Genomic DNA, 25,217 nt, shown 5'->3' with positions numbered 1-25,217 from the left:
TTTGTTTTCATCCTTATTTGTGTTCGTTTATTAAATTTAATTTATTATGAAAGAATTTCTATTTCTGGGTATTTTTATTCTAAAAAATGGTCGCGAAGATGTGCCTTAACTTAAGAAAATTGCGAGCAGTGTTAAATATTTCAATGCAAATAAAATGGCGACAGCGCTTTTGTTTTCACCGTCGTCAAGGGGCATGTAACTCTAACCGACGCAAGTGCCCGGATGTTGCGATAAGGTCAATACTGTTTCCTCACAAATATCATAAATAAAACGAAAATTTGCGAATCTGAAACAACTTTTTTCAATTTTGTCAATTTACCAAACCGTGAAAAGATCCCTTTAATTTGTTAAACTTACCAGTCATGCTTAACATTTAAATTATAAAGCGGTACACTCCAACATATATCGCAAGCTTGTTTGATTCTGTGTGAACAATCAGACGACTTTGTCAACTCATTCGCCTCTGTGTGTGTGTTTTTGGCTTTATTCATTGCAACTAAGGTCCTCGCAATCCGTTGCGAGTCGTCCAGTTCCGTAAAATATTTGAGTTTCAATGATTAAGGGATCTTATGTTTTACATACTAATGCTAGTGCAGGTTGGTTATATTTATTTGCTCATTTACATTTTAGCATTTTTTTTACAGATTTTAAAAATTAAATAGTGATGGTAAAAGCAGAATTACACATCGTCATCCGATATAATGTCGGTGTAGTGATGATCTTACACTAGAATCATCATAGACTTTACAAAGTTTATAAAATAGAAAAGTCCCTATATATATAATCGTTAAAAAATCTAGGTCAAAGTTAACCTGTTCAATGCATAAAAGAATTTTGAAGAATTACGGAAATTTGAGACATCACGTATTTGTCAAAATATGACATTGCCGTCCCATTAAACTTCCAATGGCTTTTAAATAATTTTGCCATTAAAGTGTGATAAATGAACCGGTGTGTACTGCTCAAAAACCACGTGGCAATTTTCAAGATCGCTCCCAAATGTTACAAGTCAATGAAAGACTATGTACTTAATTGACAAAAAGGACCGTTCTTTGATTTTCCAACTCATTGAATAATTTTAAAATAATTTGACACAAATTTTCACCTTTACCAGTCTGTGTGTTGCGCGCAAGATTCTTGTATCTTTGTGCGAGGTCGTGCAATGCAAAAAAAACAACAAAGTCAATATACAACACTTTGTAACACCATGCTTTGAAGAATTTCAAAATAATAAGGAAACAATGTAAATCAAGGAGACAGCTCATTGCACACACAATCAAAACAACAATGTCGAAGCTCTTTTAAAATCATTTGCAAGTATGAAACTCTAGTTAAAACCTTTAACATTCTTTCAACTGTAATATTTACACGTTTACGTGCAAGTTTGTATAATACCAGCGTTTTAATATATACGCGTATAAAAAAACCCAAAACCTTCTGCTCTGTGAGATTGTTTATTATTCATAATAATGCATACTACAACCTGATATGATTACAGAAAGTATATTCAGTTGCTAATGTAAAGTGTGTAAAACCCCCAAAAGGGGAACTGTTTTCTTTAAATTGATGCTGTAAAACAAAAGGTATAGTATTCGATGTGCGTTCCGTATACTAAAATTAATATCGAGACATGCTTTGAGTAATTTAATATACACGATAGATTGCTATCATGTTTCCAATTTGATTTTATATGTGGTATTATTATATTACATAATACAAATATGCATGATATACAAGAAGCAGTATTAATACTGTCTTAACATGTACACAATACAGTTTTATACCTGGTAAATCATGACTCGACTAAGGAAACACATGCTTATTTGGATAATAAAGTGAACACCGAATATTGAAGGACGGATAACTGACGTAATTTAATATCATTATAAGCAAATATTTTGCAACTTTTGAAAGGAAAAAAATTGGAGATTATCGACTAAATCAATTGACAAAATAATCACACCTATACTGCTGATATTTTAGATATGGATATCACAATCTTGTTTCATTTTTTATTTTAAACAACGATAATAATTTGTTTCCAACATATATATAACAAGACTATTGTCAAGCAATATAAGTCCCCTACCGGCTCCACCATTGTCAGAAATTCCACCATTTTCAGAATATTTTTATATATATTTGTTGCTATAGCAACCATATTTTGACGTAGGAACAAAATGAAATGACGTGCATAATGTCCATATTGCCATCTATCCATGTTTCAAGTTTCATGAAAAAATATTAAGAACTTTAAAAGTTATCGCAGGATCCAGAAAATCACCATTTTAGCAGTATTTTTAGTCTATTTGTTGCCATAGCAACCAGAATTTTTGACGTAGAAACGAAATGGAATGACGTGCATATTGTCCATATTGACATCTATCCATGTTCCAAGTTTCATGAACAAATATTAAGAACTTTTAAAGTTATCGCAGGATCCAGAAAAGTGTGACAGACAGACTGACTTGACTGACTGACTGACAGACTTACAGACTGACTGACAGACAGAGCGCAAACCATAAGTCTCCTCCGGTGAAACCGGTAGGGGACTAACAAGCAAATTCGTTGAATTGATATCCCCCGCCAATATGCTTCTGGACACAAAAGTGTTATATTTGACACTCAAAGAATTATTTTTTCAAGATACCAAGGGCCATAACTCCGTTATTAACAGATGATGTACAATGCCATTTGGCGTGCATCATCCCCTTATCTATATATATACTCATGCCATGTTTCAAAGCCAAAGCACTTCCAAGATATGGCTTCGGACGGACAGACGGAAAGACGGACGGACAACCCCAAAACAATATCCCTCCGCCGATGGCGGGGGATAATAAACATGATTCTTGATAAAACTATATTAACATTTAAAATTAAAAAAAAAAATAAACATATATGTTATGGCATTTGAAAGGTTTCATGTGCAATGTCACAAACAAATATACTTTCAATAATAGATTAACAAAACAATTAAAAGAAATACATTAACCTCAAATATCTGATTTACATAAAAATACAAAAGATCATGTTATACATAGCCTTTAAAATCAAAATAACACATCATTAACATTGGTAAATTTTTTATAAGTTCGTTGTATAAAATAACAAACTTGTCAAACATTGGAATGTTTCTCAAAAACTGACGAAGTTAATCAAAACAAACCACATTAAAATCATGAACTTTATTATAACAAGGGCTGTTTGTAAAACATGCATGCCCCCCATACGGGCTCTCAGTTGTAGTGACAGCAATTGTGTGAATATGTTTTTTGTCACAGTGACCTTGACCTTTGACCTGAAAATCAATAGGGGTCATCTTCGAGTCATGATCAATGTACCTATAAAGTTTCATGATCCTAACCATAAGCGTTCTTGAGTTATCATCGGGAAACCATTTTACTATTTCGGGTCACCTTGACCTTGACCTTTGACTTAGTGACCTGAAAATCAATAGGGGTCATCTGCGAGTCATGATCAATGTACCTATGAAGTTTCATGATCCTAGGCCCAAGCGTTCTTGAGTTATCATCTGACAACCACCTGGTGGACGGACCGACAGACCGACCGACAGACCGACATGAGCAAAGCAATATACCCCCTCTTCTTCGAAGGGGGGCATAAAAATGAATAATACCTTTCATACTGCTATGTCCGCAATGTTCAAGAGTGAGAAACTCGGACATGTTTATATCCCTGTGCATTATACAAGTGCCTTGCAAATTACGCTTTATAAGACTATTTTCAAGTTTCTATTGAAATACACGAAACATGTGGAAGAAGCTAGCTCAACACAGTTTCAAACATTTCATTGGACAGTCATGATCAAGTTTGAAGTCACATAACTAAGAAATGTGTTGACTGAAGAAAATCTCAATAGACTTTAGGCTTTTTATTAAAATAAATATATTTAAACAACCCTGGGGTAGTACCTCTAGGTTTGAACTTAAAACAAACAAATGATCTAATTGTAAATATTAATAAATACATGTAATGAACAAAACATGGGTATACATGTTCTATTTGAACCAAATCAAACACATTAAGATGTTCAACAATTGTCATTTCTTAACGTGTTTATGACAAGCGGCAATTCGCACAATCTGTTAAAGTACACTTAACTTCCATCTAACCACAAATGACACAGATAATCGTGATAGTTAAGTGAGAAAAAAGATCTACAAATCAGTGATTCAGAGGTGTATCATGACAAAGAAACCATGATTAGTTGTATTTGATCAACACTAAAGTTAACTTGTTTGGTTGCAGAGTGCTGAGGTGGACAGCCTTTTTGTCACAAAATATTTCTATCCAGTTTATTAAGGGATCTAATTAGAATACCGGTACTTCAATTCTTAGAGTACATGTACTACTATTCTTAAGCATCAACCCCGCAGAATGGTTCAAGTCCCTCAAACACAAACAGTTGGCATCAAATCATCTTTCTTTAGCGGTCAATGGAGTCTCCTCCAATACTAAGTTACGGATGTCTTCTGGTGCACACTAATCCAGTGCTGTTGAAGTCTTCTTATGCACGCAGTTAGGCGCTGGTGATCCCTTTGGCTGCTAGTTCTTCTTTCACTCTCTTCAGATATTTCGGGTCAGGATAGCCAAACCTACATGACAAATACAGCAAAACAGTATTTTCTTACATGTTAGTTAACATATAAAAGTAAAAATAAGTACAACAGATCAACATGTGTATATTATATCAATATTAACTACTTTTATAAATCCCATAATTCTGACAACATTCAAGGAACAAGATAGAAGTTTGAAAACCTCTTTGCAATGAACGTTTTTTACAAATTTTGTTATAATAAAATTAATAGGTACAGAAAAATAGTCTGGACAAAAAATAGGATAGGAGGAAGGCAATAATTACAGACTGAAAAGACGAAGATAATTTGTTCCATTATAAATTATTCAGGGATAAGACACATTTACATTCTAAGGTATTGTGTTATGAGTGTGTGGGTAAAGTGTTCATTAATACACACCTATGCATTGCTGATTACAGAAGTTGTTGCCTAGGTAATTCAGTTTCATGTACATGAAGTTGATTAAGCATTAATCATTATTCATACTTTGTTGGCCCGCCATCGATGCTTGTCTTGTGGTGCACGTCATTCCATGTGAGAACATCAGTCTTTCCAGAGGTCCTCGAGTCACCCACAGTGAACAGGAGGCGAGCATCAAAAGCCTTCTTCAACAATCGTTTCACCTCTCTCCCCTCTGCGGAGTTGGGCAGGTAACAGGTCCTCTTGATGCCTTTGTAGCTCCTGCCAGGGTGGGGATGTGTGGCCTTGAACAGAAACATTTGGGCACATATACTGTTCTAGTATGGTTTTAGTGTAAAGTTATGTGCTTTTACAAGCCATAAATATGGGTACAGAAATTCTACAAGATTCAATCAAATACTGACTACAAGAATTCAAATTACTGACAATATTTAAACAAGTGGCGAAATGCCAATACTAATTCATGGCTACTACTCCAATAAAAGCTTACTTGCATATATATAAAATCTGGAACGAGTTGTCATATCATACCATATTTTATTAGACGAGTTCAGGAATTTTGTTAGTAAGCGAGCCTTTGGCGAGCTTAATAACGAATTTCGTTGACAAGTTAAATAAAATATGGTATGATATGACAACGAGTGTCAGATCTTGTTTATCACATGCTTTTAAATGAGCAAATTAAATAAATGTTTACGCAAACATAATGATAAATCCAGAATGTTGTTTACATTTCGTGACGTCATTTCACGTTGCAACGTCATTTCAGCAAAATAACAAAATGCGATTGGTCAATAAACGAAAACTAAGCCAATGAAAACACTTAAAAATGTTGTATTACAATGTGTAATATAAAAAAATATGTAATGGTTGTATTACATGGGAAACAGGGTATAGCATGTGATAAAGATCCAATATCAACATTAAGCATGGTATTTTGTTTACTTTTTATATTCCCATTTAAAGCTTAGTATACTGGTATACAACAATCACTTACATCCTGCATTCCATCTGGGAACTTGTACGTGATAACAATCATCCCATCCTCCTTTTCATATCCAGCGATACATTGATCACGTACCGTGTACATCGTCATGGTTCCCCCTATAGGCTGATTACCCACGATCTTTCCGTAGATTGACCCACACATTGGACATGAGGGTTTGGTCTTGAAGTGGCTCTCAATGCAGGATCGACAAAATTCGTGCTTGCACTTCAGAACGTGTGGGTCTCTTACGTCATCAAGGCATATGGCACAAATGTGAACTTTTTTCTCACCTTCTAGGAATTTTGTACGGTAGTTAGTAGCTCCTGACAGATCAGCAGGCAAACTGCGAAGGCCGTTACCTCTATCATCACTGTCGTTGTCACTATCACCTTGAGGCTGGGGAGAGCTGAATGCAGGTCTTACCCTTTTCATGTCAAATGTACCTGCGGAATGTTCAGAATATGTTGGTTTTGTGTCCTTTTGGTGCAGTTTTGTTTCAGGGAAAAGCTGGCTTTTGATTTTGGGAGCAGTTCTGGTCCCAGATGTTGATGCAAGAGCTTTACTCATAGTTGAAGCTGAAGAAGGGGAGAATGTCTGACTGAAACCAGCGGCCAATTTCTCCGACTTGGGGACCCCAGAGGCTGAACGAGGCTTAGTTGTGGTACCAATATGATTTGTGTCAAACTGGGGCCGAGCACCAGCTGACTTCAGGACACCAGTGTCACTCGACGCAGGGTTTTTGTTTGAAGTTGAAAGGCTTAGGGAAGAGGATCGTCTCCGAGAAAGTGATGAGGTACTCTCCTTTCCTTCATCGGTTGGACTAGTAAATGGCCTACTCTCTGGTCTGCCTCTAGGTAAACGCAGAGAAGAACCGAGGTCAGAAGATCTGGTTTTAGTCTCCAAAAAGCTAAACCTATCATCTGCGGGGGTTGCCATGATATTTTCAGCCTCAGCTGTCAATTCTGAGATTGATGATTCTAGCATTGTCTGCACAAGAACGATGGATGTTACGGTACTTTCGGCATCGTTGTTCACAAGACGGACGTCAGCTAATCTTCTCTCAGACTCAGGATTTGAGTTTGTGAACAGCAGCGCAGCATACAGGAAACATCTTACACATATGTCCAGTGGAGCTCCATACACACCTAATTAAGACGCATAAAACACTGATAAAATCTTTTAAGTTGTATATATGCAGTTATATTACATGGTAAAAATATTTTTTCACTATCTTGAAAACAAATCACCGATTTTCTTTGAATAAATACATATGAAAACACCAATTTCTTCTAGTTATGTTACTATAAACTGAAGTAACAAAAAAATGTATAGGCCTTATTAAATGCTGGCAAATGTGATATGTGTACTACTGATTTGCATAAATGGCATTGTATACCTCTTTTCAATTTTTGCCATCAATGCCAAGACTTATTGAAACAAGAGATGTGTTTGTCAGAAACACAATGCCCCCTAATGCACCGCTTTTTTTTACCTTTGACCTTGAAGGATGACCTTGACCTTGACCTTTCACCACTCAAAATGTGCAGCTCCATGAGATACACATGCATGCCAAATGTCAAGTTGCTATGTTCAATATTTCAAAAGTTATTGCAAAACTTAACTATATTAAAGTTTTAAATTTTCAACTTTTGACCTTGAATGATCACCTTGACCTTTCACCACTCAAAATGTGCAACTCCATGAGATACACATGCATGCCAAATATCAAGTTGCTATGTTAAATATTTCAAAAGTTATTGCAAAACTTTAATATATTAAATTTTTGACCTTTGACCTTGAAGGATTACATTGACCTTCCACCACTCAAAATGTGCAACTCCATGAGATACACATGCATGCCAAATATCAAGTTGCTATGTTCAATATTTCAAAAGTTATTGCAAAACTTTACTGTAACCTTAAAGTTTTGGGACAGAATGACAGACAGACAGGCCAAAAACTATCTATCGATCCGGGGGCATAAAAAAACTAGTTAGTTTGCTATATTAAATTAGCACATTATATTATTGGTTTTGTCAGAAGAAATCTTTCAAGAATGAGGCTAGGTAGTGTTCTCCAGAATCATTTGAGAAGCCAGTTATATTTTCAAAGAAGCCGGTGACTAAGCAATTAAACTAGTGTATTTGAACCATTTCAATTGATATTTTTGGAGATGTAGCCGTCATCTAGATTGAATGTAACAGGTAAAATTGCCGGCTGCTGGTGCTTCCGGAGAACACTGCCTACATGACCCTAGACAGACCAAGTTCTCTATGTAGTTCTTACTTCTTACCTGTGCTAATGGTAGGGAGAGCCAAACTCTTGATCCACAGGCGATTATTAGCGTAGGTGAAACAATTCAGGAATGTCTGTGTCAGTTGCCTCATAAATTTCTCCCTGAAGCTGGCACTTATCCACATTGGACCAGCTGCATGTATTATGTTGGAAGTATGTAGGGCTCCACCCCCAGATGTGTGCATCACTTCTGTAGTTTTTAATTTACCATTGGTTCGGATAAACCGTCTACATTCCTCATCCATTTCTCTACCTCTGGCTTTGCTAAGCAAGTAAGCCAGGCCACCCCAGTGCTCAAGTGACTCGTTTGCAGGGTTCACAATGGCATCGCTAGTTTCTTCACGTAAATCGCCATAGTACAGCACAATCTGTAAGCCATTTATTGAGAAAGAAGCCAAAAGTTGGTCCTCCGTATAATGGTCTGGAATATTCTTGACACTGGGCAAATCATGATGTAGCGATTTGGCTCCTGAATGACTGCTTGTATCAACTGGGCTGGTTGCACGTGGTGAAACACATAAATTGATAGCAGCTGAATGATCGTGTTCATGTTGTGACCTCCTACTCAAACTTAAATAATCATCGTTAATAGGAGCCTTGAAGTTCTTAGACGCTTGTCTTCTGTCATCGCCAAGGCCAAGGCTCGAAAACTTTTGGAAAGTTTGGTTCTGATCATCTGACCGTGCAAGCTGCATGGGAGATAAGGACGTCATGGTGTCAGGGGGAATAGAAAAACCTTTTCCAGCCAAAACAGAAGCATCAAATCTACCTTCTCTATCAGAGCTTGGTGAACTTTTACCCAGCTGATGTTCTACCACGTACATCTGTTTTCTTCGCATTTCTTGATCTGAAGTTTCTGGATCATTGTCATCGTAACCAGCTTGCGGCGACCTGTGACCAGATGCTGAATGTGGAGACTGGTCCCTCTGGCCTGTTTCCCTTGTGTCTCTACCACGTGTTCCTGTTCCTCGTGTCCCGCTTCCTCCAGAAGACTCAGAATCAAGTGAGATAGAATGATCCAAATGTGCTGACTCGTTCCCAGCAGCTTCGTCTCTTGTAGCACCAGACAACAATAGGTTTGCATCAGCCCCATAGTCCTGAGCCTGAGATCTTGCTCCAGATCTTTCATCTCTGTGTCTTGATCTTGATGTATGGAAATTATCCTCATCATCTTCCCGGAGTCTAGATCTTGAGGGATGCATCTCAGCCCCATAGTCTGATACAGGGTCTCTTGTTCCTGTTCTGGACTGTGACACATAGCCATCAGCCCCTAAGTCACCCTGCCGTCCAGTATCAAAGGGAGGGGACCGGGCTTCGTGTGAACGATTGAGACTAGCGTGTTTGCTGCGCTCTGATCTGTCCACCTCGTGTGGGGTACCCGCGTACTGCTGGGTCTGGCTGGAGATGGTGTGTTGAATAATCTCCTGATGAACAAGCAGCAAAAAATATGTTACAAAGGCATGAGTGGACAATGGTGTGAAATTATTAATTGCAACTTCTTTTTATCGTAGAAAAAGAGACCAAAAACATAAGCAAATAGGATGTCAGAGTGAGTTGAAACCCATTTTTACTAGTTTTTCATAATTAAAACATATTAAGTTGCGCTATATATTCTCATAATTAAAATGTTAAATAATAATTGTATACATGTAATAAATAATAGCACATAGTGCAACCGCCATGTAAATGTGTAACTTGCAGTCTGTTCAAGTTTTATGCTGTTTGCTGCTCATCAGTACCTTATGGTATGAAATAAAACTTATATAAAACTTAAATCTAGTAAGAAAGTTCTTAAATTTAATTTGACAACGGGACTACAAATGCATCCAAATGCTAATTTAAGGATAAAGGGTTATATCCAACCTGTTGCTGCATAAAGCAGTCAATGTAGTGCCACGCCCACTCCAGCTGGAACCAGTTACCATGGAGACTGTATGTCTGGTCGTCCTCTAACACCATCTGGATGCCTTCACCGAATATCATCTCGTCCTGGAGGGTTTGTGTGGCCTGTACCAGCACTGAGGCATTGGAGTCCAGCCGAGCACTCAGTTTGGAGAATATCTGCGGTGGAAAACCTTTGTGTATTAAAAAGCCTTTTATTATCGCAAACAAATATATCAAGTTTAAACTGTTTTCTGTTCAATTTTAAATTACATCGAAAGCTAAAGGTTTATTTTAATGCTCTCAAGTCTGTTTCCTGTGACTAAGAACCAGTACTTGGTGTCTTTGGGGCAGATTGACAGATGGTTCATATTGTGGGGATCGAGCCTCTGACCTTCCAATTCTTAGGCGGACACCTAGAGCTTAATATACCGTTAAGAGGCGTATTTCGACGGCAAACTTTCTTAATAGTTAAAAAATCCTATTTTGTGAATGCTGATTAGAATTGTCAGGATGTAACGATTCTAATGAGCACTAAAACATAGGATTTTAGAAACAACGTTCTTGTTAAGTATTATCCCAGTTTAGCCTGTTTTGTCTGCACAGGCTGTTTAGGGACTCCTTTTCCCCTTTTATGGAAGTTTTCATTTCAAGAAAGCCTCATCTAAACAAATATCCAGTTAAGCCGGAACGTGTTTAATCCCATAGTCCGGAGGCGATCATCTGGGACAGTACTTTATCCCATCATCAGACGTGCATTGTCGAAATAAACCACTGTGGAATAAATTTTCCTCTATTTCGGCAGTGCTGAAATATAGCTGTGGAGAATGGTCATATTACTCGGAATCAACTATAAAGTAATCATTTTTAGTAAAATCGAATCAGATTAAAAACAAAACAATTTGATACCAAGATGTAATATATTTTTAACAAATAATGCAACTCAAAAAGCAAAAAAACACTATTTACAAATATTAAGTGTGCGTACTTGTGACGTCATTATTAATACCTCATACGACACAATGCATGTTCTTTCCTGGTTCTTTCATGCTAAAACTGCAGTTGTTTAGTGTGTTTTTTAGCTCACCATGAGCACGTTGTGATCGCCTTTTGTCCGTCGTGCGTCGTCAACATTTACCTTGTTAACACTCTAGAGGCCACATTTATTGTCCAATCTTCATGAAACTTACTCAGAACATGTGTCCCAATAATATCTTGGACGAGTTCGAAAATGGTTCCGGTTGATTGAAAAACATGGCCGCCAGGGGGCGTGGCAGTTTTATATATAGCAAACCTTGTTAACACTCTAGAAGTCACATTTATTGTCCGATCTTCATGAAACTTTGTCAGAACATGTGTCCCAATAATATCTTGGACGAGTTCGAAAATGGTTCCGGTTGGTTGAAAAACATGGCCGCCAGAGGGCGTGGCAGTTTTCCTTATATGGCTATAGTAAAACCTTGTTAACACTCTTGAAGTCACATTTTTAGTCCAATCTTCATGAAACTTTGTCAGAACATGTGTCCCAATAATATCTTGGACGAGTTCGAAAATGGTTCCGGTTGGTTGAAAAACATGGCCGCCAGGGGGCGTGGCAGTTTTCCTTATATGGCTATAGTAAAACCTTGTTAACACTCTAGAAGTCACATTTTTAGTCCAATCTTCATGAAACTTGGTCAAAACATGTGTCCCAATAATATCTTGGACAAGTTCGAAAATGGTTCCAGTTGAATGAAAAACATGGCCGCCATGGGGCGGGGCAGTTTTCCTTATATGGCTTTACTGTATGGTAAAACCTTGTTAACACTCTAGAAGTCACATTTGTGTTGCAATGCTCATGAAACTTGGTCAGAATATTTGAACAAATAATATCTGGGCTAAGTTCAAAAATGGTTGAGATCAGTTAAAAAACATGGCCGCAAGGGGGCGGGGCAGTTTTCCTTATATGGCTTTACTGTATGGTAAAACCTTGTTAACACTCTAGAAGTCACATTTGTGTTGCAATGCTCATGAAACTTGGTCAGATATTTGAACTAATAATATCTGGGCTAAGTTCAAAAATGGTTGAGATCAGTTAAAAAACATGGCCGCAAGGGGGCGTGGCATTTTTCCTTAAATGGCTGTTTACTACAAAACCTTGTTAACACTCTAGAAGTCACATTTATTATCCAATCTTAATGAAACTTGATCTGAACATTTGTCTAACAATAGCTTGAGTGAGTTTGAAAATGGTTATGGTTTGTTAAAAAACATGGCCGCCAGGGGGGGGGGGGGGCAGTTGTCCTTATATGGCTTTAGTGAAAACTTGTTGACACTATATTAGCCACATTTATTGGCCAATCTTCATAAAACTTGGTCAGAACATTTGTCCCAATGAAATTTTGCCAGAGATTGAATTGGGTCATATGAGCTCAAAAACTAGGTCACAAGGTCAAATATAAAAAAAACATGTTAAAAGTCACTTTTTTGGTCCAAAATAATCTTCATGAATCAGCTTGCAATTTTTTTCAGAATAGTCTAGTTCCTTTGGCTTTCAGGTGAGCGCCTTAGGGCCTGATGGCCCTCTTGTTTCATTATTTCTTAAAAATCGGAGACGTACAGGTATGATAAACAGAAAAACAGGTTAGTTACTGATCTTTTTGTAATGTATTAGGCTCGGCACGATTAAAATAATAAAATAATAAAATAATGTTTGCTTATAATAACTTTGGGATTTTCTGTGTAGTTCGATTTTCCTATTCTATTTTTAAAGAAATAATTTACGACTAAGAAAATTGATGAGATAAATCAAATACTAGGTGGGTGCCGAATAAAGCAAAGTTTATTTTGCTTGGCACGAAAATCTGAAAATTCCGATTTTCTAAGCCTCGCAAAATAAACTTTGCTTTATTCGGCACCGACCTAGTTTTCTCTCTTAACGACATGATTTTCCCAGAGCATGATTCTAAAACCAGACAATTAAGGTTTAGAACAATTACAGTTATAAAAGTGCACTCATAGTGCTTTTCCCAGGCCCTTTTTGCGTGGCGCCACGCTGCTGTTCTAAAGCACCACTCTGCCCTTTTCAAAGACAAAAGCGGCCACGCGCCCTTGTTGATTAAATCTTAATTGCCCCTTTACCAACTTTCTAATCAGAGTGTGGCCCCAAGGCAGCCAAGATGCGCGTGGTTGTGACTTAGACTCACGTGAAAAAACCCATGTCAATATCAATTTCAGAGGCTGTGTGGCTTTGTTTTATCAAGCACACTAATTGGTCAGTAATGTGTAAATCCTTCACAATAAAATCATGGACATTTACTTGGCAAACTTACTATGAAAACTAAGTGTTATCCTTGTGGAAATTGTGCATTTCATTCATAATACAGTATTATCAAAACATTTATTTATTTATTATTTATATCTTAATTTATCGTTATGGTCTTTTAGATGAGTAATTATTGAAACAATTATTGTACCGTATACTAACTAAACACAATCATATTGAATGTTAATCGTGGATTAAAGGGATCTTTTCACGGTTTGGTAATTGACAAAATTGAAAAAAGTTGTTTCAGACCCGCAAATTTTCTGTTTCGTTATGATATTTGTGAGGAAACAGCATTACTGAACATTTGCCATGGTCTAATAAAGGCATAATATGCATCTTTTGACAATTTAAAAACCTAAAAATTATAAAGCGTTGCAACGCGAAACGATTGAATAATTTGGAGAATTCTGTTGTTGTCGTTTAAATTTGTGAAACTACGAAGATTGCTTATATAACATATAAAATACGCAACATATTATGCTTGGCAGGATAGCTCAGTTGGCTAATGCGCTTTTACTTCAGGATTCAGTGGGTCACTGGTTCGAGCCCTGCAGCAGGCTACTTTTTTATTCCTTTTTAAAACTTTATTTTTGATTTTTTACTGGAACTTTTAAAATTTGATGTTTACATTTATCAATATAAAGCATTTAATGACAAACTTCAAAACATGCCAAAATCTGTGAAAAGGCCCCTTTAAGTCGATGACACCCTATTATATTGAATGGTATTTTTTAACATTTAACTACATGTAGATCTTTTATGACATTACGCAACTCTAGGATAAATACTATTTTTCGTTGCTATGCACACCTGTCTCTTGCATCATTTTAACAAGCTGGCGGACAATATAGAAAAGAAATTGTATATCTCTGCAAAAATAACAATGGAATTTACGATGGACATCATAAAGTTATTGGGAATTAATGAAATGCCTGTGACAATTAACGATGCATCAAATGTTTTAGATACAAACAACATGATATATTTATTAGTTATCTACACAGGTGATGTTTTTCACCAAAAAACGTGTGTTTGAAAAGTGGCGTTTAGTTTACTCGCATAGTTGAAACATCTGACAATATTATCGTAAGCACATGGGATAAGACAAACATGGTTTCATTTAAATCTTAGTGGATCTGTGTCTTATCAGATTCATATGCATAAAATGCTTTATTATGTTTGTCATGCTGCACAATTAACTGAAACAACACAGAACTGAAATGGAAGACATTTCATGGTAAATATATAAGTATTAATTGAAGACTAAGTAATTTAAATACATCAATTACACTTAATGTGTGTTTGTTTATATTTTTATGTTTTTCACACAAATGCCACTGATGCAGAGGTTTTGCCCTTTTTTTTACCTAAACTGCACATAAAAATGCCCTTTTAGAATGTACTGCGCCATGCCCCTTTGCACTCCTGGGAAAAACACTAACTCAGTATTTGTTTTTGCATGCAAATCATCAATATTCAATAAACAAAACTGAACAATAATACATTCATATTCATGTTATTTTTGTTTATTTTTTTTCATCCGCTTTTATTGATCAGTGTTATTAACCCTTTCCTACTCAAAAGCAAAGTGAAAATGGCTATGTGCAAACAGCATAAAACCAGAACAGCCTACGAGTAACTCACAGTCTGTTCAGGTTTTATGCTAATTAATGCTTATCAGTATCTAAGGGTTGGAAATGTATCCTTTAAAACTTTATTCTAATAAGAAAGTTCTTAAATTAACTTTGACTTTCTGAGGGACTACAAACGCATCAAAATGGGTCAAAATATGTTTCTAAGTGGTAAAGTGTAAAGTGTTTTTTCTCTTACCATGTGTTCTGGTAGTCTTTCCAGCACCATTGTTGTGGATTGTAACACATGGCTGGTTTGAAGGACATTATCAACCACTGAAATCCACAAATAAAACATACTGCTTTGATAATTTTAACTTTGAAATAAAAGCAGAACAGAAGGAATCTTTGAATAATGGTATCATGTTTCCCATAGGCTCAAGGGAAATTTACCTTGTTTACATTCAAAATGCACACTTTGTTGTAATACTGTTATATGTCTGTGGCTAGTAGTTGGAAACAAAATCCAATCTCAGCTTTTAAATTTAAAAACAAAAAACACAAACGTTTTTAATTTAAAACAAGAAATGTGTTTGTCGGAAACACTATGTCCCCTTCTGCGCCGCTTTGAAATTTATTTATTTTGACCTTTGACCTTGAAGGATGATCTGACCTTGAACTTCCACCACTCAAAATGTGCAGCTTCATGAGAACGTCGCTTTGAAAAAAAGTGTTTTTTTTACCTTTGACCTTGAAGGATGACCTTGACCTTGAAGGATGACCCTTACCTTGAGCTTCCACCACTCAAAAAATGCAGCTTCATGAGAACGCTGCTTTAAATTAATTTTTTATATTTTTTTTACCTTTGACCTTGAAGGATGACCTTGACCTTGAAGGATGACCTTGACCTTGCACCACTCAAAATGTGCAGCTTCATGAGAACGCAGCTTTGATTTATTTTTATTTTTTGTTGACCTTTGACCTTGAAGGATGACCTTGACCTTGAAGGATGACCTTGAACTTCCACCACTCAAAATGTACAGCTTCATTAGAACGCCGCTTTGAAACAAAAAAAATTTTTGACTTTGAAGGATGACCTTGACCTTGAATTTCCACCACTCAAAATGTGCAGCTTCATGAGATACACGTTCATGCCAAATATCAAGTTGCTATCTTCAATATTGAAAAATGTGTTTGTCAGAAACACTATGTCCCCTTTTGCGCCGCTTGAATTATTATTTTTTTTATCTTTGACCTTGAAGGATGACCTTGAACTTTCACCACTCAAAATGTGCGGCTCCATGAGATACACATGCATGCCAAATATCAAGTTGGTATCTTCAATATTGCCAAAGTATTCATAAAATGAGTGATTTTGGCCACATATACTTGACCTCTGACCTTGAAGGATGACCTTGACCTTTCACCACTAAAAATGTGCAGCTCCATGAGATACACATGCATGCCAAATATCAAGTTGCTATCTTGAATATTGAAAAAGTTATTGCAAATGTTAAAGTTGGAGCAAACAGACAAACAGACCAACGTACAGACCAACAGACAGGGTAAAAACAATATGTCCCCCACTATAGTGGGTGGGGGACATAAAAAATAATGATAGTTTGTCATGACAGATAGTTTAATGTTTCAAGACGAGAGATTATATTTTGTACCTGATTTGTCCTCATAAATTATGACTGCATCATTGTTTAACAGAGGGAAGTAAATTTTCTTGATTTTACCACCTCCATTTTCAGGTTTTGCAAATTGGATTCTTATTTTCTTTTCAGTCACATCCTTGGGAATATTCTTCACCCTTATTCCAGACATTTTGGAATCTTACTTCATTTTCCTGAAAAAATATCAGAGTGATCGCAATCCTGTGAGAACAAATTACTGCTATAAGTCTAAATGGTCATACAGTTACATAATGCAACACTAAATTTAAACATCTTGTGCTATGACTAAAAGGAAAATAACTTTGGACAGATCAAAATAAAATATTACTCATTATTTTCATTTATTGAAGGCTTAAATGTTCATTGTTAAAAAAGTGTACTGAAAAGTAACGCAATGTGACTAATCAACTTTAATATAAGACTTTGGTTAGTTTAAATCAATTTTACTGAAGTCTTTTCAGATCACTGGAACAGCATTTGAAAAACAACTAAAAAATGTCATTTTCGAAAAATCACGATACATGTATTTACTCACTTGCAACATTCAGCCAACAGTTTATATAGTACTGTGTAGACTTGTTAAATGATGTGAAGTCCAAATAATATAATTTTAGGTTATGAAATTCAGAGCTAAATCACATAATCAGTTTTTGAATTTCATAACATTAAAAATATCTTCATTTCCAAAATGTACTTATGAAAATATTGGCAATACAAATAATGTTCGTTTAGAAATGACATTACAACACAAAAGCCTTAAAGAGGCATATTGATGGCCATTAGAATTTCATAAATGTATCAATAAGTATTCATGAAATCATAAAAATGTTTGCTGAACATGTATGTTTAATTTTAACAAACGCTCAATGAAACATTTAAATATTATACAAAGTTGCCATAAGTGATCATATATTGTTATGAATGATCTGTCAACACAAGTTCTGCTATGTGCATGCACCTTATCAATAACTGTCAAATGTTTATTGAAGCGCCTGATTTTAAAAGGACAGATTTATCAAAGGCATTAATTTGAATATCAATGAAACCTTACATTACAAAATAGTTTTTGTCTTGTTTTACAAGATAATCATTATGTTTGTGTTGTTGATGTACATCAAGCAAACCAAACTGATGAGGGATGTAGCGTGCCAGGTCTACTATAGATGTGTTTTACAGCGCATGGTTAAAAACCTACTGATAAGGTACTGATAAAGCTATATCTTCCTGTTTGCCATGATTGTAAAGCTATGAACATGTTACTGGAATGAAGATTGAACTTTTGGGATGCATTACTTTATTATTGAAACCATTACAATATTTTGAACACAATAATGTCCATATATATATTGAAAATAATACATGGTTATCAAAAAACTTTAAAATTAGGTAGCATCTATAGTTCTTCTTGAATGCTCTGAGCTTTTATGAGTACATACGTACAGCTCATATCCCAGGACCCGGAGGGTCAATAGCTGGGAGTTGGATTATTGCAACTAGAAGCATCTATAATCATATTAACTTTATTTCCAAAAACGTTGATCTAAATCACAACATTGCTCATATAATCATAGCATGATTAGTGATAAGTAATATTAAGTTAATGGCCGCATGAATAATCTCTTAAAAGTTTTGCAACAATATATTAATTTAACACACCTGAGGCAATTGAAATCGAAACTGTAAACAAACCGATAACATAGACAATTGGTTTTAACGAAATTAATTTAGTTATATTTCCTGTAAATTTGAATGATTCGGCCTAAAATTATGAATTATTTAATTCCAGCTGACAGTTAAAAAAATATTAAGTATTTATAAATATAATTTTAAACCACATGTTTGTATCTTCTTTAAAATGTACTGATATATTTTCGTTTGTTATCAATTTTTTGTACTGATTGGTAACGTAAACAATATGGTGGGCATACCATAACGCATTTGTAAGGTAGAATTTATTGATTTGATGCTTACTTATTATGTTTTTGATTTCAAAATATGTGAAGTGTGTTATCTTTAATTTACTCAATGCTTAACTATGTGAAACCTTTATGATATAGCGGCATTTCCTTAACCATGTCAAGTGTTAGTAAATAAGATGATGCAGGTTTGAACTTGCTGACCTTAGGCTCATGGGGACCCGTCACAAAAATAAATAAAAAAATAAATAAATAAATATATATATATATATATATATATATATATATATATGATATATAGACGTCTATATATTATATATATATATTTTTTGTGACGGGTCCCTATGCTTAGGCTTAGTTAAAGTTTGAAATAAAGGATCAACAAACAGAAATCAACTAAGAAACAATATTTTTCATTAAAAATTAGGAATTAACTATTTATGTGCAAACCATAATGGATTGGTTCAAGTTGTAGAACAAGACTGAAAATAAGACTTTAAGTCTAACAAATTCACAAACAATTATAAACTGATCTTTTAGTTATTTTCCGACCTTATAACAAGCAAAATAATCAATGAAACAAGTTGTTTTTAGAGTTAATAAGATTATTTTGTTGGTTTTAAATCCTCTGTTCCATTATTCAGATATATAGTCAGGGTTGTCATTATTAACCGATTGCCAATCAAATTCATCGTTTAAAATCTCCAGAAAATCGGTTGTTTTTCCAGAGACTTTAAAATTTGATCTCGCAAACCTACAATAATTGAAGAGGCATAACTGTAGAGCGACGCAGGGTCATTCAGTCTGTTAACTCCCCCTAAGAGCTACTATTTTCAATGAATTTCTCTCAGCGAGTGGCCAATATTGATTTTTCCAGCTGTCAATCAAATTCTTCTTGGTAAGCTAATCAGCTTTCAGGCAGCCAAATAAACGCCGACACCATGTGTATCAATAGCTGTACATTTCACAGATTATTAATGACTTTGTCTCAACAAATGTAGCACTGTATTTAAAGAGTAATTAAGTTAATTAATGAGTTTTTTCAGTTAGAGAAGAAGTTTCCACATATAAAAATGCCCTATGATTTTTTACCAAAATTAAAGATATTAGCATCCTCTGTGCTACAAAGTTTTTATTCAGCAATTAAATATTAAAGTCCACATTTTCCCAGAGGATGAATGCGAGGAAGAATGACGTGATGTTGTACATGTACATGAGGTCTATGTTTGGCATGATTTTCATCTGCAAATACACCAGAAATGTGTCTTTGTTGCTAGAATTTTCTTAACTTTCCGTGAATAATGCAGAGCTCCAGATAAGGGTTGTATTTTCGTGATTACGAATTATTCTCAAGTCCGTTACGTATTTATTTTAAAATCTTGTCGTACCATTAAGAATTACAAAATCAAGTTATGAATATTATTTTGCAAGGTTCGTATCGATTTTTATTGAGTTCTTTTCACGTATTAAAGATCTTTTCGGTGCTTATATAGAATGGCTATCGGGTTTGTTTAACAAAGCGCATTTTTTCCAATAAAAGCGGCATGTACAGTCTATCTGTCAAAAAACAATGGCGGCGCCCAGACAGCGTCCTAAAAAACTGCAAAGCGTGCAAAAACATGCTTTTAACATATTGCACACAAAGTGAGCCGGAGTTGAATGTTAAGAAAGACATTATAGAAAAGATCTTATACGATGTTGTAAGTTCAGTTGCCGACATAGTCGGAAAAGCTAAAATAAAGGCGACATGACGGGTCCAAACTTAAACAAAAAGCAACAACATTGAACGAGTGGAAGGGACAATTCTCGTGGCTAATCGTTGAAAAGATTGAAGGGGAGACCAGTTTTAATTGTGAAATATGTAAAAATTCATCGAAGGCATGCAATCTAAGCACAGTTTGGGCATATGAAGGTATTTGAAAAATAAAATTGTATAATACTGAATAGACACTGTTGAACTCGTATAAATTAAGTTGCTAGTATGTTTATTTTGAATTTTATCATGAAAATAACCATTATTATTCATTTTTAGGTCATTTCGAAAAGTTAAGAATTATTTTCAAAATTAGTAGTAACGTTAAGAATAAAATTTCAGAATTAAGAATTCTTTTTGAAAAAGTTAAACATTAAGGATTTCACAAAACCTTATCTGGAGCTCTGTAATGAAATCTGAAAATGATATCGGACAACACATTTAATTATACTGTAACAGTAATTGAAAATACTTCAATTGAATAATGCATTTTGTTATACAAATGGTCATAACACATAATGTAATACATGTAAGTAGGTTAATAACGTGTTTTGAGATTGCCAAACTATGCATACATATAGGTCTACTTGCATTAATGATCTGACATGTTATATCACAATCCGGAATGAAGTGTACTCATACAAATTTAAAGAAATACGCGTTTTTCTTCTCATAAATTTACTATCACTTTCGCAATGTTTTCTGAAAGGAGGTACATGTAACATTTTAGATCAAGTCGTTGATTTGTCGTAATTACTAAATATAAACGGTCCTCAATGCAAACAAATTGCGTCACGTGATACACACATGTTCACTGGGAATCCCCAATCCCATAATTCAATTTGTATATGCACTTGCGTTAAATTCTTTAACACATTCATTGTAAATATTGGGGGGGGGGGCTTCGACCCTCTGACCCCCTACTAGGGCCTTGCCCTGGACCCGGCCTAATCGGTTACTAATCTAAAATCATTCTTTGTTTAAAATCATAATGACAACCCTGTTATAGTGTGTTTTTTTCACTGGTAAATGACCCGATTGCCAATTAAACAAAGTATATATTTTCACCAAAAGGGACCTACAAATTCTCAATTGAAGTCCCCCCCCCATCCAGCTCTATCAGTTTTGTACCTTAGTTAATATAATATTAAAAACACCTTTTCTCAATTTTGAAGCATAAGTTAGATTAAGAACAACACACTAATTTCCCAATTTAAGTCAAAACATACGGGATTCTCCACAATCCGAAGAAACCCCACCCTATTCCCAAAAGTATTAAAAAAACACTAAAAGGCTATCCAAACTGACTTGGTAAAGCCAATACAGGGCTCAACATTAACCTAAAAAACCTGCCGGGCAAGTACTTAAAAAATCTACTTGCCCTGAACGTGAAGACACTAGCCCAAACATGAAATATCACATTAGCTGTAAATCTCATATTTCTTAATGAAGATCAAAATGATACACCACAAAACCTTTTTTATTTTTGCAGATTTAACAAAATGATCACAGCAATTAAAGTCTAATTAAAGTCTAAATTAAATGCTCTTTGTTCTTTTTCGCACTTGCCTGGGCAGACAACTAGATTATAAAATAACTTGCCCGGACCCAACTTTTACTTGCCAGAAATAGGACAACCGTTAATGTTGAGCCCTGCAATACCAGAATAATTGTGGAGTCTGTATGTATCACACAACAGAGAAGACAGTTCAGTCAATTAGGTTATTGAAATATTAAGTACCGGTATAATTCATTGACCAACGATTTTTGTGGAAAAATGTATCAAAGTCATATCAGTATCTGTATTTCTTTTGTTAGATGTCTTTTCTATTAGGAATTATACTTGTCGCACAATGAATAACCCTCTCTTCTTATTTGGATTTATATTACATTAACAAAATACTTAATATATTGATATTAGTATACCAACACACTAAATTTACTTCTTAGATGGACACACCAGACGCCTCAGTATACAGTGCTACAACCAAACGCCAGCGTGAGCAGCTTCCAAAGACGTCACTGCAGCAAGAGTTAAATGCAAAGATGAAGGAACGCAAGAAGCTCGGATTGAGTGCAGATTTAACGAGTGAAGAAAGTTCAGGTCTGGATAGCGAGGAAGAAAACAGTAAGTCATCTGGCCTTAATGCAAGTGCGTTAAGTGTTGTCCTAGATAAGAATGGGAAGTCCACACAGTCTTATCAAGAACAACACTTTCCATCTAAACTGGATTTTTTTTTCTTTTCACCTGAATATGGGGCCTGTAGAAGGACCCATTTTGAGTTGATTTTTTTTATATTGTTCCCGAATTAGACCAAAAAAATCCAAACTGAAGGTTTCCACAAAAAAATCCCTTTAAATAAGTCACAAAATTTTGTTTATCTCTGATCATGCTCTTTAAGTTGAACCTTAGTAAATTTAATATTGGAATCACTTTAAGTATCAATTTTAAAGTATTCATTAGCCAAAAAAAACAACAACACTTATTTCTCAATTTAAGTGAAGACTACGCGATTTTTCCCAATCCAAAGGGACCCGGCCCCAATCCGAAAATTGTGGAAAGAAACACCAGAAGAGACTTCCTTGAAACAAATATTCCATTAAGGCGGAAAGTTTTGTCCCTTATCAGCCTGTTTGAACTGCACTGGCTAATCTGGGACGGCACATAACTCACATGCATTAAACCCTGTTTTCACTGAGAAAGGCTTAAATATGTTTTCGTGCTTTTGGTGCTTATATTATTTTAACTAAAAGTTAAAGTTTGTGGTAATCATTTTTACAAGCTCCACCGGCCAGAGGCCAGTGGGGCTTATGTCATGGTCCTGTGTCCATCGTGCGTCCGTGCGTTAACTTTTTCTTTAAGCATCTTCATCTCCTAAAGTACTGGTCCAATTCTGATGAAATTTCTCAGGAATGTTCCTTGGGTGAACCTCTTTCAAATTAGTTCAAATTATGCTCCTGGGGTCAAATTTGACCCCACCCCGGGGGTCACAAAATTGAAAATTTGCTTATATAAGGTCTATTTTGTGAAAAAATCTTCTTGTCCATAACCATTGGGCCTAGGGTTATCAAATTGGGTATGTAGAGACATCTAATAGTCATCTACCAAATTTCTTCAAATTATGCCCCTGGGGTCAAATTTGACCCTGCCCCGGGGGTCACAAAATTGAACAAATGCTTATATATAGCCTATTTCGTGCAAACTTTAAAAATCTTCTTGTCCATAACCGTAGGGCCTAGGGCTACCAAATTTGGTATGTAGTGACATCTAATAGTTCTCTACTTAGTTTGTTCAAATTATGCCCCTGGGGTCAAATTTGACCCTTCCCCGGGGATCACAATAATGAACATATGCTTAATATATCCACGGCCCGCGAAATCTCTCCGCATTTTACACTGGTAGATTCTGCCTAAGCATTTTTAAAACGAGCAATATAATTGGCTGTCGTTTCACAATCTTCCAATTAAAATCGGTTTCATAAAATGTGTTTGGTATTTCGTATGCAAATGGCGCCGTTGTGAAGCGAAAATTAAGATTATTGAAATGACAAATATCAATCGAATTAACGACTGACATCATATAGTTTGATAGGAATAATGAAATGTGTTTGTCAACGAAAAAGACTACGTTTTAGATACAAGAAACACATATTTTGTTTAGAAATGTGCACAGTGAATTTGTGTTACGGAAACCAGTGTTTCTGTTTGCAAATTGGGAGTTCAGTCTACTCGCGAAGTAAAACAATTTAGAAGAGGATCTTTCGAACATGGAACTAGACAAACATGATTTCGTTTATATGATAGTGGATCTGTGTATAATCAGATTCATATGCATATTCTGCTTTATTATGTTTGTCACGCTGTTCAGTTAATTGAAATGGCATTGAACTAAAGATGAGAAATGCAAGATATTGAAAGGTAAACAAATTATAGATATTAATTTAACTCAGTTTAATACATCATTAACACAAGTCGAAGAAGAACACTCAAGTGTTCAAAAAAATTATGCAACCTAGAGAGTGACCTATTATGTTGACTAATATACATACCACCAGAGTACTCAAACTACTCCGTTGAAGACCCCTTTCTCGAATTACAATCTGAACTATTTACAAACTATTTACAAACAAATATAATCACATCTGTTTATTTGGCGAATTCAACTCAAGAACAAAAAACCTAGAAGATTATATTGTCATTGACAAAGACTTTTTTGACAGACAAGGCCTGGAAGAATTTTACTCAGAATTTGATTATGAAATGTCCATGTTCGAGCAATCTCAAAATATTGAAAAGACCAGGTATAGTGGAGATAACTCTGCAAATAATTATGGATACCAGTTCCTAGACTTCTTAAAATTAAACAATCTATATATTCTCAATGGTAGAACAAGGGGAGACATTCCTGGGAAGGCCACATGTAAAAACTCTAGCGTGGTTGACTATTTTGTATGTACCTCAAATGTCTTTAATCACATTAAAACCATGAATGTACTTGAATTCTGCAATATACTATCTGATGCTCATACTCCAATCTCATTAGCCTTAACAAAGTACCAGACAGATCACAGCCCCTCCAACAATAATTCAAATGAACCTCACATCAAACTTTGGGACAGATCAAAAAGTTTTCAGAAAACATTGACCAATACAAAATTGACATCCTAAATGCAGAATTAAATGATCTTGCACTTAATAACAACTTATGTCAAACCCAGGCAAATAAATTATCAAATGATATTGCGAGCATTTTTCTTAACACAGCTGAAAGTACGTTTGGCTAATACACTCAACCTGACCCAA

The 25,217-nt window shown here is 35.3% G+C and overlaps 2 protein-coding genes across 8 annotated transcripts in view; one reads left to right on the top strand and one right to left on the bottom strand.

Annotated features, from left to right (window-relative positions):
• Nucleotides 1–25,217, top strand: part of LOC127842741 (microtubule-associated protein 9-like) — a 63,896-nt gene that overhangs the window by 12,458 nt on the left and 26,221 nt on the right. For 3 of the 7 annotated variants that reach the window (XM_052372441.1, XM_052372442.1, XM_052372444.1), the window contains exons 1-2: nucleotides 18,601–18,690; nucleotides 22,365–22,542. In XM_052372441.1, the coding sequence (XP_052228401.1) occupies nucleotides 22,365–22,542 (178 nt within the window). In that variant the 5' untranslated portion in view covers nucleotides 18,601–18,690. Of the gene's footprint in view, nucleotides 1–18,600; nucleotides 18,691–22,364; nucleotides 22,543–25,217 lie in introns of those variants that run through there. The other 4 variants (XM_052372438.1, XM_052372443.1, XM_052372439.1 and 1 more) reach the window with 3 other exon arrangements.
• On the bottom strand, nucleotides 1,436–18,505 carry LOC127842740 (uncharacterized). Its single transcript, XM_052372437.1, has 8 exons — nucleotides 18,402–18,505; nucleotides 16,740–16,918; nucleotides 15,326–15,402; nucleotides 10,171–10,368; nucleotides 8,306–9,731; nucleotides 6,022–7,157; nucleotides 5,091–5,308; nucleotides 1,436–4,619 (listed from the first exon to the last, which is right to left on the bottom strand). Exons 2-8 carry the CDS (start codon nucleotides 16,894–16,896, stop codon nucleotides 4,544–4,546), a joined length of 3,288 nt encoding a protein of 1,095 aa, XP_052228397.1. The 5' UTR covers nucleotides 16,897–16,918; nucleotides 18,402–18,505; the 3' UTR covers nucleotides 1,436–4,543.

Source organism: Dreissena polymorpha, chromosome 8, assembly GCF_020536995.1.
Source record: "Dreissena polymorpha isolate Duluth1 chromosome 8, UMN_Dpol_1.0, whole genome shotgun sequence".
NCBI lineage: Eukaryota > Metazoa > Mollusca > Bivalvia > Myida > Dreissenidae > Dreissena > Dreissena polymorpha.
Note: the sequence above shows the minus strand (reverse complement) of the source record. Positions and strands in the feature narration are given on the sequence as shown.

What these genes read in the sequence shown, in the direction of transcription:
- LOC127842740 (XM_052372437.1), bottom strand. Translation starts at nt 16,896, where the DNA reads ATGTCTGGAATAAGGGTGAAGAATATTCCCAAGGATGTGACTGAAAAG. An exon ending in AATTTATGAGGACAAATCAG is followed by an intron (nt 15,403 to 16,739) that starts GTACAAAATATA and finishes TGTGGATTTCAG; the next exon opens with TGGTTGATAATGTCCTTCAA. An exon ending in ATCGATGGCGGGCCAACAAA is followed by an intron (nt 4,620 to 5,090) that starts GTATGAATAATG and finishes TTTGTCATGTAG; the next exon opens with GTTTGGCTATCCTGACCCGA.